Source organism: Typopeltis vanoorti, chromosome 19, assembly GCF_054136105.1.
Source record: "Typopeltis vanoorti isolate ZY-2024b chromosome 19, IOZ_Tvanoo_1.0, whole genome shotgun sequence".
Taxonomy (NCBI): Eukaryota; Metazoa; Arthropoda; class Arachnida; order Uropygi; family Thelyphonidae; genus Typopeltis; species Typopeltis vanoorti.
Window position 1 is genome coordinate 50,980,141 of NC_143567.1, and position 17,168 is coordinate 50,997,308.

Consider the following 17,168-nt stretch of genomic DNA (forward strand, 5'->3'; position numbering starts at 1 on the left):
ACACCTCCAGGGAGTACAAAGATTCATCGAGGGAGAGTGTGCCAACAGCATTGAATGACTAAATCCCTTCCAACTACTAACCATGCTCAAATTTGCTTAACTTTTTGCGTGAACCATTAGTAGCAGAGGCTCTACCAATCGACCAACCTCCTCCTATCCACTAAACTCTGCAATCCACATTTCTTCAACCTCTTTCCATAGTCATATTATAATTATGAACTTATAATTCAAGTTGCTCCTTTTGTAATTTTTGATATAAAGAGATAAGCAAAGCTTTTATGTCACTTAATACTCCCAATACTTCCACATGGCACTTCATTTTATGGATGTTATTTGAATGATGTTTGTATTTGGGAAAAACAAAACATTCTAAATTTACAAACATCCCTGAATAACTTCAGTGAGAGATTGCACTTCACCATCGAATATAAAGACAAAAACAGTTCGATAAATTTCCTAAAACTAATGATTACTCAATCAGGAAACAGTATTCATACAAAAATCTATCATAAACCCACTAATGTAGGAAACTACCTACACTTTGATTCCTACCACTCCTACACTGCTAAAAAATCAGTACCACTTTCTCAATTTATCAACACATATAAATATACAACAGTTCATGAAGATTTAAATTACCCATCTAAAACAAAGTTTCTTAAGCCATGCTTGCCCCAACAATTAATCAACTATGTTAATTCGATAGCCAAAATAAGAGCCACCAACCCTTGGGAGAAAGTAAATATTTCCTATAACATAAAATTTCATAAAATAATAACATAAAATTCACATAAAAACTAAGCTTAAAATTTCCATATATACAGAATATACATCAAGGTATAAGACACATATTCAAACATTCTGATTATAAAATTGTTTTTACCAGTGATTCTAAATTGTTAAATTAACTAAAAATAACAGAAAAGAAAACAATCCATGACATTCTACAGTACTGTAATGTTGTTTATCACTTCCCTTGTCAACTGAACTACAATGCTACCTATATTAGATCCATAATAAGATCCCTTCATTTCAGCTTGCAAGAGCATTAACGGGATTGTCAATATACCCATACCCGAATTTTTCAAAAGAAACTAAAAAAAATCTACCAACCAACCCCAATAGCAGCACATGTAATAGAATACAACCACATTCAAAAGTAACCATTCTTAGTTTCCAAAAAAAATGAAACAAAGTTAAGAATATCAGAAGCCATAAAAATAAAAACACATTGCAACACTGTCAATGTCTATCACTACATTATATCTGAGGTCTGGCAGCTCCCCAACAACAAAAAACTTTCAACCAATCAAAATACCTTAATGGCATTAACACAGCCTACATCATATATATTACAAAATTTATTTTTATTCTGATGATGGCTTTTGTGAAACAGCTTTATTTCATAAATCAATTTCATCTTTCATCATATATTTTTCTTTCTTATCCTTTAGAGTTTTTATGTTCTCATTTTTAATATTTTTCATTTTTAAATTTTACAAGTTTTGTAGTGTATTTACTAATCATATCGCATCATTCATCATGGGATTTATTCTCATCTTTTAATAGTATCCTATTATTTTTACACTTTCAACTCCTTTATTCATATCTGTTTTAAATTTTACAATTCGATGGCGTACAAAACTCATATAGTGGTAGCATAGCAGATTCACAGCCTTTACCTGCTCACTCTACTTTTTGTGCCTCCCCCCCTCACACACAGCAAGCAACTTTTTATCTTCTCTCATTGCATATTTCTTGCCTTTAAAATCATTTGTGCTGGCAAAAAACAATCAATACTTTAACTTCTCATCAGTGAAACTAACAGCTTCACTGACATCCTTGATCTTCACAGCCAGGAAATACACTTTCATCACATTCTCATCATAGAATCTCCACATAATATCCTCTACTAACTCCTAGTTTCTTGCTGTTTCATGCTCTCTACTTCACCTTTTCTTTTATTCTTTTTCCTACTGTGCCACATGCAAATGTTTCTCAAGCTGCTTGAGCTCACATTTTCTCCTGTAAAGGATTCCACATAAGCATGCTATTTTTCTCCTCACTACCATCTCATCATTCACTTTACCTTCAAACACTTTTTTCATACTCTCATTCATATTTTGTCCACTATTGCTCACTTCTTCCACTACATCCTCTACAGCACTTTCACTATCATACCTTAGATCATTAACATTCATCATTTCATTCTCCTGCTTAACACATCTCACATTTCTTGCACTTATGAAACATTTTTGACACACCCTCTCCCATTTCGTCTTTCTTTCATACCATAAGTCATTCATCCTTGGTAGTACATAGATTGAACATATACCACATTACATAAAATTCATTATATTAAATGCTTTGAATAAAGAAGTCTTGGCTGACACTCTTCTTGTTACACTTGTGCCATGTAAAAATACTACTGTTAACACAATATATGCAATGTGATGCAAGGTTTGTGATTATTCCTAGCCTGATGGGCTGAATGGTAAACATCTCAGCTTTCAAATCCATTAGGTCATCTATAACCTAAAGACATTCATGTTTGTGAATGTCTTTAGGTTACAGATGAAATTCCACACTCCAACTATGAGATCAACATCCTGTTACTGAAAGTGTGAAGTGGCTTGAACCAGTTTCACATTTAGCTGTTAGATCAGGTTTTCTGGATCATTTAACCCTGAGCCCACCCAGATTACTAATTGTGCTCTAGGTTTACAACCTTTCATAGGTGGGACTGATATAATATATGAATTTAATTTCAAATCAATTACAGAAATTTCATTACTGTATTCATATTAAACATTTTGTCCTATTTACCTCAACTTCACTAAATATCTTCGGCCGATGGCCAGTGGCCCCCCTCCCCCAACCCCTTAAAACCCTCTAATTATATGCAAATCCCACAAACAAAAGGCTGTAAACTTATATTACATTAGTATCATGAGTGGGTTAAGGGATAGATAATCTGGCCTGCTCTAGAGAGGAAGTATAATGCTTTTTCAAGCTATTTCAGATCTTTAATAAGTAGGATGGTAGTCCTGCATTGGATGATGAAAATCATTTATAACCTGAAGACATTCACAACCATCCATGTCCACAGCAAGTTTCAAACACACCACCTGTTAGGTGGTTGGCAAACTTGGATAAAGGATTAAACCAAGTATATAATTTCTTGGTATCTTTAATTTATAGTATAACAAAGTGAAAAAACTTCCAACAATTTTCTCTAAGACACTAACAATTCAGCCAACCAGCTGGTTTATGATATATATATATAATACTAGAATATGAACATATAATACTAAACCTTCTGTACTTTAGTGGAATATGTAATATATGACAATCTTCTAATTGATGCATTGTTTTTTTTATGAAAATGTATATTTTATTGTTCACAGAAGGTTGTGAACAATAGCATGCAACTAATGTGAGGGTTTCATTGTGAAACAATCTGGGAACTTTGCTCTTGAGCCCAAACATAGTATTTTTTTTTTTGTTTCGAGTTCTTTCAGTTCACTAATATGTAGGATGGTAGTCTCACACTGTGCTATGAAAATCAACTATGACCTAAAGATATTCACATGCCATGAGATTTGAACTCATGCACTGTAGGATAAAATAATAAAACCCAATTCATTATAGTAAGTTTACTTCATCACAGATTAATACATGCAACCAACCACATATCAAGGAAGTCTACTACAGAATCTCTTTAATGCCAAATTTAATAATCATCCTTTATGTGTTAACTGTCACCATCATTCTCAACACTCACCTGGATGGAATACACAAACTTGTTATCTCATTCTTTTTTCACCATTTATTTCTATTAAACATCCACACACAAATAAAAAACAAAATTAAATTAAAAAATTACCTAGTCTTTTTGTCTGATCATCAAGTTTGAGATATGCAATATTAATATAAGATTTGCATACAATCTCCAATTGTGATACTAACTCTTTCAAACTAGTAGTTTTCACCACATTGATTATAGCTTGAGCTGCTGCAATGCGTTCCTAAAAAGTAATAATAAAAAACAAGACTTATGTGGTTGTGAATGTTTTAATTTAGAAAATGTTTATTATATACTAAGGAATTTGAAAACTGTTAGTTATTTAGTGTGAGAGAATTTTAAATTAATTATTTGTTCTTTCAATGTCAATTTTTGTCTTTAACTGTAAATATGACACTACGAGCACACCCACACACACAGTCTATTAAGAGGAAGTGATATCTGAAAATAACTTAATAAATAAAATGATAATGCTTTTCTAAATTAAATTTTTTTTTATTTCATTAAAACTACTTGACTTTAAATCTTACCTCACCCACAACCATACTGGATGTAGATATATTAGGTTTAGATTCTAGATCGCCTTTTGGGTCTTTGTTAGCATGACAAAGAGCCAAAATAACTGGTATAGAATGATGCGGGTGATCCAGACAAATTTTCTGTATAAGCTGAAATAAATTTAGAAAATATTAAATGCCATCTGGAATAAAACTGACAATTTTTAAATTAACAAAGATTTTGTTATTGTCTAATTTTCATTTTGCATTATTAATTTGCAATTATATTTTTGATTTATGTTTTATTTTTATTTACATAAAGCAAAAAGTATGAAGTGGAGACTAATAGGATGAAAAACATGGTGTGTTGCTGCTGACCTTGTGGTTCAGTTTCTGGGGATGATGAAATGCATCACCAAATTACATTGAGGGGTACTAAATGAGTAATCATTATCAGTTATGTAAATTATTCAAACACTGATTGGGTAGCAGAGGAAAAAACTCTTGATAAAAATGAAGGAAAATTTATTGAGATGTTGCAATATTACTTTTTCAAGCATCAATTATGGATGTGACTATTTTGCCAGTACAACATGATCAGCTGGTTGCAGTGATCATGTTGTACTGACCTGGAAGGTGGCTAAGTGTATGGATATTCCAATTAGGAGAGGGTGAATACTTAACTAACTCAGATACTATGTTCAACCCTTTGGTATCAGTTATTGAATGGGAAGTTTCGAAAAGATGCATAAATAATGCAATATGTGCCCTAGAGTTTGAAGAAAAAATAGAGTAAGAGTGAAATGGATGTATAGCCTTATTAAGCAAGAGATCCATAAAAAGAAGATGGTATGGAAGGAATATCATGAGAATTAGCGTAAGATGAGTAATGACATATATAAGGATCAGGCAATGAAAGTTATCAAATATTATAAGGAAAGCTAAGTCAGAGTATGAAAAAAAAAAAAAAAGGCTGTGCAGGCTAAAGGCAACTCAAAAGAATTTTATCATTTATCATTATACAGCAAATAAAAGGAAAAAAAATGAATGTGGAAAAATAACTTTATTGAATGTAGACAATATTGTTGTGTCAGAAGCAGATGTGATTATTCAAATAATAAGTGATCACTTTGGATATCACTTTGCTAAAATATATCAACCTAGTGTATGTAACATGGTGCATGATACTACCACTACATTAAATGAAGAGACAGAGATGCATGGGAGGAGGTTCAAGAGATTTTTCATAACCTGGATAAGAATTCAACAATAGGGACAGAAGGGATAATAGCATATTTGTATAATTTGAGTCTCAGCTCAGGCAAGATCCCAAAGGAATGGAAAAAATAAATTGTGCAATGGAAGAGTGGTGCAGTAACTGATGTATCTAACTACTGATCTATCAGTATCTCTGGAGTAGTTGTGAAGATTTTAAAGAAGTTGGTAAGAACTCACATACAGTAATAGATTGAAAGACAAGCTATGCTTTGCAAGAAGCAACACAGGTTTACTAAAGGGAGATCATGCCTGAGCAATTTGCTGATATTTTAAGTTATAGCCGAGATGGATAAAGTAAAAGAATACACTATGATACTGTGGGACTTTGTCAAGGCATTTCATAATATTGCATTAATTAGAAAATAATGGGATTGGAATATAAACTATTGAACTGGGTAAGCGGGTGGCTGATGGACAGGTATCCAACCTGCCAGATTTAATGTGGGGTATCCCAGGGATCAGTCCTTGCAATATTGTTGTATAGTTTCTACATTAATTATATTAGTAAGGACAAGACAGGAAATGTTCAACTGTTTGTGCAAAGATAGTTAAGGCAATGAGATATGCAACTGATATTCTGCACTTACAGAATGATTTGAATAGGCTGGAACTGTGAACAAATGATAATAGCTATCAATTCAATGTTATTAAGTGTCAAGTTATACACTTTGGCATAATGAGATTTGAAATGGCATATTATATCAATGGAATCATGCTTGGAGAAACTGATGAGATTAGGGATCTTGAAGTTATGGTGGTAAGAATTTAAAATTCAGAGGTCACAGTAAAAATTTAAAATTCAGAGTATAACTGTGATACTGAAATGATCATTAACATGCAAGGATAAGAAATGCAATGGTTATATCAAACCTTGTAAAAAGGCTTTGATATGACCATGCCTGAATTTACTGTCGGATCTGGTTTCCTGGCCCTGGCTTCTGAGAGGATGAAGAAGCAGCAGAAAGGATGCAAAAAGAAGACTTATAAAGATGAGATCAGGATTACTGAATGTAGATTATAAGGACAAATTGTACTGCAGCATCTGGTAAACAGGAGAAAAAGGGATGATCATTCCTTACACTTCTGAAAGGTTGTTATAGGACATCAATTGATGAAAATTTTCATTATATGGAAGGTGAAGAAACAATAAGCGAGCACCTGTGAAAATTAAGTTTGTGTATGATTAAGAAAGGAATGACAGATTTTTTTTCCCCTCACAGAGTAGTGAGTGGAACAGTTTGTTTGTTATTAAAAATAGGCTGATTTTTAAGAGCAGTACCAGATTCTAAAAATAGTCTTTCTCTTCTTTATTTAGTAATGCTATCACCATCCCATATGTCTGAGGCACATCATAAAAAATATCCAGAATCTTAAAGAAATACAATCTTTGCACTACTTTCAAGCCTCAGTTAAAACTAGCTACACATCTGTTCCACTATTGATAAACTCCCTCCACTCTCAGTTCCAGGTGTATATAGAGTTCTTTCTTATAGAGTCAATCTGGCCTTGTAGACTATGCTTTGGATACAGCTCATAGCATCAACTGGAAATCATACTCCATCACAGTAAATTTAGAAGACTATTTTTAAAATCTGCTGCTGTTCAAAAAAATCAACCTAATTTGAATAAATATGGTTGCATAAAACTTCCCAAAATATGAGAAACACTAATACTTTGAGATCCCAGTTTACATCCTAGGCTACCAACAGGTGTCCATAGAGGACACTCCTCCTAGTTAGAACTCTAGTTTTTCGTTCATGTGTTTCAGTTAGTTTTGTGCTGCCTTTGTGTGTGTGTGTGTGTGTGTGTGTTACAGGTCTCATTTTGTACTCCTGACAATGTCTCTGTAACTGAGATGAGATATTGCAAGCATTAAATACTATTTTTAATCATTTCCTAGTGCTGTTTTGCTCCATTAAACTTTTATCATGAGTTTTTGGTAGGGTGCAAGTCTGGTATGGTGGTGTTCGTTGTAGTGAGAGTTGACTGTATTACCATTTAACTATGAAACAACAAAACTCTCATAGTTCCTATCTGAAAAAAGGGAATAAAGCTGAATGTGAGAATTACAGAGGAATTTATCTGCTAAGTGTTCCAGGTAAGATTTATGTAAGCATACTTGAAAAGAGGTTGAGAAAAATTGAGGAAAAGAAATTGGGAGAAGAACCAGCTGGATTCAGGTCAAACAGAGGTTGTCAGGATTAGATTTTCACTTTACAACAAATAACTGAGAAATCATGGGAATATGACAAGAATCCTTGTGCTTAAGTATTATAGATTTGAAAAAGGCATGTGACCAGGTGCCCAGTGAAAAGCTTTTCAAAATACAACAATTATATGTTGTAAATTGGACATTATACAGAGAAATGTATAGTCTATATTTAAGTTGTAAGTCAGCAGTTAGAACTGAAGGAAATGCAGGAAGATGGTTTGTTGTAAATTCAAGTGTAAGACAAGAATGCACATTATCTCCACTCTCATTCATCATCTATATGAATCACATTATGAAAGAAAGTGGTATTAAGCCTGATATCAAAATTGGTTAATCTAAGCTCTTTACTTTATGCAAATGATGTTGTACTAGGATATAAACACATCAAGTGCAAGTCTCCAAGATTCTCTAACTAAACTGAATAATAGCTGTAACAAATTTGGGATGAAAATCTGCAATAAAAAGGCTAAAAATAGGAAGGAACATAGAATACTTCAACTACATTCTGAATGAAGCCTACAGAGCCTACAAGTAAAATATTCCAGCTATTTAGGCACAGTTTTTAGTGAAGATGGCAAGTTAAATCAGAAACTGACAACAAAATAAGCAAAGCAGGTATGGTAGGGAGCCAGCAGAATAAATTTATGTGGAATAAGAGAGAAATTAGCCAAAACATCAACTATATGCAAATGCAATATGATATTGAAACCAATTTTAAGTTATGGATCTGAGAGTTGGGTTAGAAATAAACCACTTGATCAAAGTTTAGAGACTGCAGATATGAGAGTTCTGAGAAAAATTAGGGGAGGTAACAAATGGCATTAATAGCAGAATCATATTAAAAATTAAGACATTAGGAAGGAACCTGACATTGTTTGCATTTAAGAATGTGTGAGGAAATATTAGAAAAATAGGTGTTTGATGCCAAGATGGCAGGAAAAGACCCAGGTCTAGGTGGATCGATTTAATCAGTAAAGCCTTAGAAGAAAGAAATGTTAGCTATCACAATACTGGAGTGCTGACAAATAATAGACTAATTTGGAGGAAAATTGTTGAAAGGGATTATTAATAATGTAAACATTCATATGGCAGTGTCATGTTATTCTGAACACTCCTTGAGGGTACATATCAGGAAATTGATGATGATGATGACTTTTTTGGAATACTAATAATAATGCATTTGGGATATATATATATATACATATATATAAAACAGTGAAAAGTTTCCAATACAAAAAGGCATCTGGCAAGGCGATTCCCAAATTATTTACAGCTGCATTAGAGGACGTTTTTAGAAGCCTTGATTGAAAAACAAAAGGAATCAACATAAATGGAAAAAGGCTGCATGATCTGAAATTTTTGGATGAAGTTGTCCTAATAGCAGATAATCTTGAAGACTGAAAGAAAGGCTAAATCAGCTAAATGAGGCCTCCAGAGTAATTGGATTAAAAATAAATAGAGAAAAAACAAAAATAATGATGAATAAATACATAAACCAAAGAAGTGTCAAAGTTGAAAACCATGAAATAGAACAAGTTACTTCATATGTATATTTGGGCCAGCTGATTCACCTTGGATGGATGGCTTATGGGAAAATGAGAGACATATTCAGAAGTGACATCCCTTTGAGTCTAAAAAGGAAAGCTTTGAACCAGTGCATACTTCCTGCCCTAACATATGGAGGAGAAACATGGACTTTAACAGAAGCCCTAAACAAAAAGCTGAGAACAACACAACATTGAATGGAAAGAAGTATGCTAAAAATAACATTAAGAGATAGGAAAACAAATACCTGGATAAGATCTCAAACAGGTGTCACAGATATCATAAAATACATTAAGCAGGCTAAGTGAGCTGGCCATATTGCCAGATGCAATGATGGAAGATGGACTAGAAAAATAACTGAGTGGAGACCACGAAGAGGAAGACCGAGAAGAAGATGGAGGGATGAATTGGAACAAATTACAGGAGTGAGATGGATGGGAGAGGCAGAAAACTGAGTGGCCTGGAAAACCATGGGGGAGACCTTAGTCCAGCAATGGACAGAACTGAAAGGTTGAAGAAGATTTTTTTTTTTTTTGTAGAATTTTGCTTGCTTTCTATATGCTAATTAATTCATTCTTTCATTAATTTAATTCATTTCTTCTCATTCTTCACAGAAATAATGGGAATAGATTTTTTTTGTTAAATGACATGAATCTGTCTCCCTTTTATGGGATGGATGGATAATTCTAGGATAAGATTTTAATGAATAAATGCATAAAAAAAAAAATGAAATAACTGACGGTAAATCTCAATTCATTAGTAAAAGTTGCTTCATTGTTTAGCTTTTCTAGTTACGTGCAAAATTGTTGTTTTGTGTTCACACCAGATTTGAATTATGATGGTATTTGTAATAAATACATTTTATAGTTATCCAATTTCTTTAAAGGCTATAGGATCACAAAAGAACTTAATGCTAAATAAACTGACTGCAGAATAAGTTTTCTTTCATGATGATAGAAAAATAAGCTGGTCAATGATATACAAATTTACTGACAATTTTTCAAGATTAATGAAAGTAATAAATTGCAACTAACCTTTGTTAACACAGTAGAGAATGGACTGTTAGAACTCTGAGTACCCATTCTTGCTGCCAACTGATATATGAGTGGTAAAAATTTATATGTTTCAATAGTTTTAATTCCGTCCTAGAAATCAAAACAACATAAACAGTTAATGTAACTTTATAAAACTGTCAGATAGTTAAAAAAATCAAAAAACTTTTCTTAAATCATAAATATAACTGACTACAATTAATTTTCTGGATAAAAATTCTTTTTTGCAATGGCAAGTCAAACAAGTATCTATAGTACATGTAATAAAAAAAACATTTTTAGCCAAAAAATTGTAAACTATAACTTTATAAAAGGGAACATATATCAGTTAAAATATATAAATTCTTATTTTAAGTGCATGAGGACGAGTACCTTAGCACATGAAAAACTTACACAAAGTATGTAACATGCATAAAAAAATAAATAAATAAAAAAGAGCTCTTCAAGTATCCTATTAACACAAAGAATAAGAATTCTTTTTAATTGTGATTTTTTTTTCCATAAAACACTTATTTCTATTTTATAGGATGAAAAGTAAATTCAAACATGCATGGACTAATTTGTATTTCATATACTTCTATTCTTTTAGGATCTGTTTTATTTATCATTAGATTTTTCTGGTTTGGTGTTGTTCATTTTTCATTTACAAGCGATGTAATTATGATTAGAGCTCTAGAAATCCAACTTAAAATCTATTAGCCACAAAAAAATTTTAATCACATAAGGTATCAGTCTAATTTTCATAAATATTGTTAGGTGACATTTTTAAAAACTAAATGTTATGATGACAAAACAAACTAATACATTCTTTAACTACACTTTACACATAGTTATATGTAAATACCATTTCCTTTAATGTGGATTTAAAACATATGCGACAACATTCATCACAACTCATTTTGTGTTTTCTTGTATTTATTGTTCATAATGAAGGGTAACACAACACTCATCACAACTCATTTTGTGTTGTCCATGACTTATTTTTAATGGTTTTAACAACACCAAATGAACCATTTTATAAAAAAAGGTTTTATTAACTACTTATATTTTGCTGAATTTCAAATCAGCATCATCAGAGCACAACACAGCATGCATACACGACAGCGACTAAAACAATATAATTGTAACAGACAAAAGATTTCAAGTCCTATTTTGGCACCCTCTAATGTTGTAAAAAAAATAAATAAATACAGCTATGTGGGAGTTGCTCTTAAGATAACAGTCTCCCAAATTTTTGACAAATTAATGCAACCATATTTGTTCAAGTTAGGAGAATTCTTCATAGGCATGGCTGACTCAAAAAATAATTTTTCAGAATCTATAATGACTTCTAAATAGCACATTAGTTTTCTACCATCTAATCCTGTGTGAAGGAGTGTCCAAAGTATGGTCTGCCAGTCCTTACTTGACATAATAATGGTAGCGAATGTATTTTTTATGTTCTTCCAGACAGATGTTAACAGATCTTCCTGTCTGCCCATAGTAGGCCAAGTTTATCCTTAGGTGAGCAGATCAGAGTTGTTAATTTAACATGAGGTTTGACTGTGGCGCAAAGGCCATGTTTCATCAGTACTTTGGCTATCTTTTCTGATGTATTTCTGATATGGGGAATAGAAATGGTAATGTTGTGTTCCTGTGTATTAGGTGAGGGAGGGGTAATGGGGCTATGTAGTATTTTATCTATTTTGTAGGAATTGTAGCCATTGGCCACGAACATATGCCACGGATATTTGAGTTCTGTGGACAGAGCTGTATCGTTAGAAAAAATGGCTGTGACTCTGTAAGTGTTTTTAAAAATGTCATACTGTTGGACTGGATGATTCTTCCATTCTATGAAAAATTTCTTCAACATTAACCTGCTAACAACCCTTTACCAACTTAAATGTTGCAATCATATCCTCTTTCTTCCCCCTTTTCACAAGGCTTTGCAAACTTCATTCTCTCAATGCATCCTCATATCCTACATCCCAAAAATCAGTTACAGCCTTAGTCAGTCTTCTCTGGACCCTTTCCAATATATCATCATCAGCATGAAAACCAGGTAGCCAAATCTGTGCACAATATGAGGACTGATCAAGGTCTTATACAATGGAACCAGAACCTCTTTATTTTTATAAGTTAAGCTGCTCCGCATCATTACTGTAATCTGATGTGATTCATTAAAATGAAGGCCATAATTATTAATTATTTTATCAAATATTTTTTGTATTATAATCGAAATGAAAGGTTCCATATGTTCAAGGACTATGTTCTATATGTCTAATTTCCAAGATGTTGAAGGCTTACAAATTATCCCATTTGATTTAGGGAAGTATGGATAGCAGCATCCATCTCTTCTAAATAAACGTTTAATACTGATGTGTCAGGATCAGTTGGTGACTTTAGTTTATTATCTGATACAGAAGTGTCCATTTTTACTATGAGGTGGTGGTGGTTTATCTTTAAGTGATATCTTGTCATAATTTTTTAACAAGTGAGTTCTCATCAAATGGGATAATTTTGGAGTTGTTTTGGAAGCGAGACCTTAAGTGATGTGACCGATGTACTCCACAGAGAAGCACTCACAATCAAGTTTAGGTATGGTAAAATTATCAGATAGTGGAATAGACGTACAGGTTTGAATTGCTATTTTCTTAAGTGTCACATTCTCAGCATAAGAAGATTTCACAGATTGGTGTAGTGGTGGTAACTAGTTTCCTCTTTGCATTCTGATATGATATTTTTATTTTATTTTTATCTTTTGTATTTCTTTTTTATCCTTTCACCTCTGCAATTCATGGGAGTAGGGCTGGATAATCTCCCTGACAGTTGATACATCTGGCTTTCTTTACAGAGCAAGATTTATTATCATGCTCTTTACTACCACATTGAGCACAGGTGCAACCCTGCTTTTACAGATGTTGAAGGATTAGGTGTATCAAAAGTAAGGATGACGTTCTTGGTCAGAACTAGACGACCATCTCTTCATATCAGGAATGAAAGAATGATAGATCCCATTCTGATATCACTCCTTCTGAGTGTTGCTGACTAGATGTTTCCACAAGGATATCACCAGAACATAGTTTCTCGACTATTTTGGGAGATCCTACCATTCCTTATAAACCTATTTGAATTTTATTTATTTATTCATGTGGTTTTTCCCTACCCCCATCCTTGACTGCCACTTAGGACTGGTTGAGCACTCCTAATGAGGGATTAAGTACAGCAATACCTCGCATAGTCTGGCTTTGATCAGTTACCGGATTCACTATAGTCCAGTTTTAAATCCTAAATAATTAGTACACAAAATTATTTCCTTTATACATAAATGTTCGTTTTTTTCCCTTTATACAGTCAAGTCTCTTTTTGTGTGGTTTATTTTTATGGAGTTTTAAAGTTATGCGATACGATATTTCAATTTTTTTGGGGTTCCCGATTGTATATGTATGTACCTAGACTCGTGGAGAATGTAAATACGGCATTATGTTCAACGTCTTAATGTGTAAGCTATGTATAGCACGAGTAAGCAGTGGATGTTTGTGAACTTTAATGTTGAATTTGTGATAATTAAATTTTAATCATCATCATCATCAAATTCCTGCCAGGTACCCACAAGGGGTGTACAGGATATGATAGTACTACATGAAAAATATTACGTCATTACTAACTTCCTATCTGCAATTTTCCTCCAAATCAGTCTGTTTTACTTGTCAAGACTCCAACATTATCAGATCTTATATTTCTATCATCTAAGGCACTTTGTACAGTATCAATCCACCTATATCTTGGTCTTCCTCTGGGTCGTTTTCCTGCCAACCTGGCAGAGAACACTTGTTTTGCTAATCTTTCCTCACCCATTCTGTTTAGGTGACCATACCACCAGAGATTAGCTCTGCTAACGCATTCCTGGATGTTGACAATATCAAGTTCTTTCCTAATATCCTCGTTTTTAATATGATATTGCCATTGATGCCATCTGTTCATGCCTATAATCTTTTGCAGGACCCTCATATCTGCGGTCTTTGATCAAGTGTTTTACTTCTGACCCAGCTCTCAGATCCATAAGTTAAAACTGGTTTGAACACTGTCTTGTATACAGCTAATTTAGTGTTCCGACTAATTTCTCTCTTATTCCATATGAATTTATTCAATTGACTTCCCACCATACCAGCTTTGCTGATTCTGTTGTCTATTTCTAATTTACCATCTTCAGTAAAAATCATGCCTAAATAGCTAAAATGTTTTACTTGTTCCACAGGTTCTCCATTCACAATACAGTTGACATTTTCAATGATTCTGCCTATTTTCATTGTCTTTGTCTTTTTATTGCTGACCTTCATACCATATCTATTACAACAACTATTCAATTTTGTCAGAGAATCTTCCAGACTTGTAGCAGATTTATTTAGAAGTATAACATCATCCACATAAAGCAAAGAGCTGACATTAACATCTCCAATTTTCATATCATGTTTAATACCACTTTCCTTCATAATGTGATCCATATAGATAATGAATAACAGAGGGGATAACACACATCCATGTCTCACACCAGATTTAACATTAAACCATCTTCCTGTACTTCCTTCAATTCTAACTGCTGACTTACAACTCAAATAAAGACTAAGTATTGCTTGATATAATGCCCCATTGACACCATATAACTGCAGCGTATTGAATAGCTTCTCTCTTGGCACCTTGTCGTATGCCTTTTCCATATCGACAAAACTTAAATACAGATCTTTGTTATATTCCCATGCTTTCTCGACTATTTGTCATAAAGTGAAGATCTGATCCCGACAGCCACTGTTTGGCCTGAATCCAGCTTTTTCTTCACCAAGCTTTTCTTCCACAATTCTTCTCAACCGTTTCTCAAGTATACTTGCATAGATCTTGCCAGGAACACTCAGCAGGGAAATACCTCTGTAATTCTCACATTCAGTTTTATTTCCCTTTTTATATATGGGTACTATGAGAGCTCTACTCCAATCATTGGGAATTCGTCCCTCTGTCCAAGCTTTCTGAACTATGCAGTGCAGCCACTGTAAGACTTTTATACCACCATACTTCAGCATTTCTGGTCGAATATCATCTACTCCAGCTGCCTTTCCACATTTCAAGCCTTTGATGGCTTTTTCTACTTCAAGTATGGATATGTATTCCTGACTGCATGCCTGGTCAGTGTTTTTTACCACTGTGCTGTCATCACTGCTTGTTTCATTTAGCAGTTTTTCAAAGTAATTACTCCATACTTCAAGGATATCTTTTTCTCCAGTTTTCATGTCACCTTTATCATCTCGAACTCCTTTTACAGTACTCTTTCCTCCATTCCTAAGCTTCTTCAACAACCTCCAGAATATTTTGCCACCTTCTTGATATTTATTTTCTATATTCTTGCCAAAGTCCTCCCATGACTTTTGTTTAGCTAGTTTTACACAGTATTTAGCATTCTTGCATTTTTCTCTATATTCTCTAAGAGCACAAGCTGACTTATTTGACTGGAACTTTTGATATACTTTCTTCTTTTCCTTCACTGCCTCTTTAACTTCCTGTGTCCACCAGGGAGTTCTGATTTTTTTATCCTTGCAGACAACCTCACCACATGCCTCTCTGGCAGAATCAATGAATGTTTTCTTCAGAGTTTGCCACTGAATCTCCAAGGTTTGATTCCTGTTCTCAAACTCTTTCATTTTTTTTCCAATAATCTTTGTGTATTTTAGTCTACATGTCACATCTGAGAGCTGCTCAACTTTTATTTGCTTTAAAACTTTCTTACATGTTATTCTTTTCAATATGAAATTCAATTTTATCCTGCTCAAGACTAAATAGTGATCACTTCCAATTTCAAATCCTCTGTACACTCCGGCACCAGGGAGAAAACATCACTATCAACAATAACATAGTCAATGAGACTTTTCTTATTCCTAGCCTCTTCTCTCCATGTGAATTTGTGCACATTTTTATGTTGGAACATGGTGTTAGTAATAACCAGACCAGTCCATATCCTGAGCAGAAATCCAACAGATATTTGCCATTATTATTAGCTTCGCTCTTTTCTCCAAATTTTCCCAAAATATTTTTGTATTTCTCACAATCATTTCCTACTCTGCTATTTAGATCCCCAACAAGGACCAACTTTTCCTTTTTCATTGTGTTAGTTGCTTTTTCTAAAGCCTCAAAAAATTCCTCCACTTCTACCTTAGTAGAACCTTCTGTGGGACCATAGGCACAAATAAGTCTCATTGTCCAGTTCCCCATTCTCATATTTGCCCACATTACTCTGCTTGAGACTGACTGCCATTCAAGAAGATTAGCCTCGTATTTTGTGTTGAATACTATGGCTACTCCTTCTTTTCCTTGATTGTCATTGCCTGAATATAACATTTTGTATTTATTGCTCAGAAAGATCTCACTTCTTATGTTGATAGTACCGATCTTTAACTCTGGTGATGTTGAGTTGGGGTTTGTTTTCAGATTTGTTCCAGTAGCTGACTTATCGCTGTTTGCCCTGGTTCCCTGGCAAAAACAACAGAGGCATTGTTTAACCGGCGACGCCCCAGCCGGCATGAAATTTTGTCATGTTGTACCATCATTTTTTTATTTTGGTTTAACTAATAAGAATACAATTTGGTCGGCTAAATCCCAAATTGCCAGCCCATCCTCGTTCGTTTAGTATCCAAGTAGATACCCAACAGGGTGCACCACGAGAAGGTAAGGATTGGACATTAGGTCAGAAGCCCTGGTCAGTTCTCTGCATTCCTTTAAAGGCTATGTGGAGGTCTCCTCTCAGTTATACAGCT

General features: G+C 33.7%; 1 protein-coding gene across 2 annotated transcripts in view; it reads right to left on the reverse strand.

Annotated features, from left to right (window-relative positions):
* The window catches only part of tefu (Serine/threonine-protein kinase tefu), a 409,445-nt gene that overhangs the window by 76,309 nt on the left and 315,968 nt on the right, over window positions 1-17,168 (reverse strand). For both annotated transcript variants that reach the window (XM_090409436.1, XM_090409435.1), the window contains exons 27-29: window positions 10,372-10,482; window positions 4,336-4,473; window positions 3,887-4,028 (exon numbers count right to left, since the gene is read on the reverse strand). In XM_090409436.1, coding sequence (XP_090265562.1) covers window positions 3,887-4,028; window positions 4,336-4,473; window positions 10,372-10,482 — 391 coding nt within the window. The remainder of the gene's footprint in view (window positions 1-3,886; window positions 4,029-4,335; window positions 4,474-10,371; window positions 10,483-17,168) is intronic.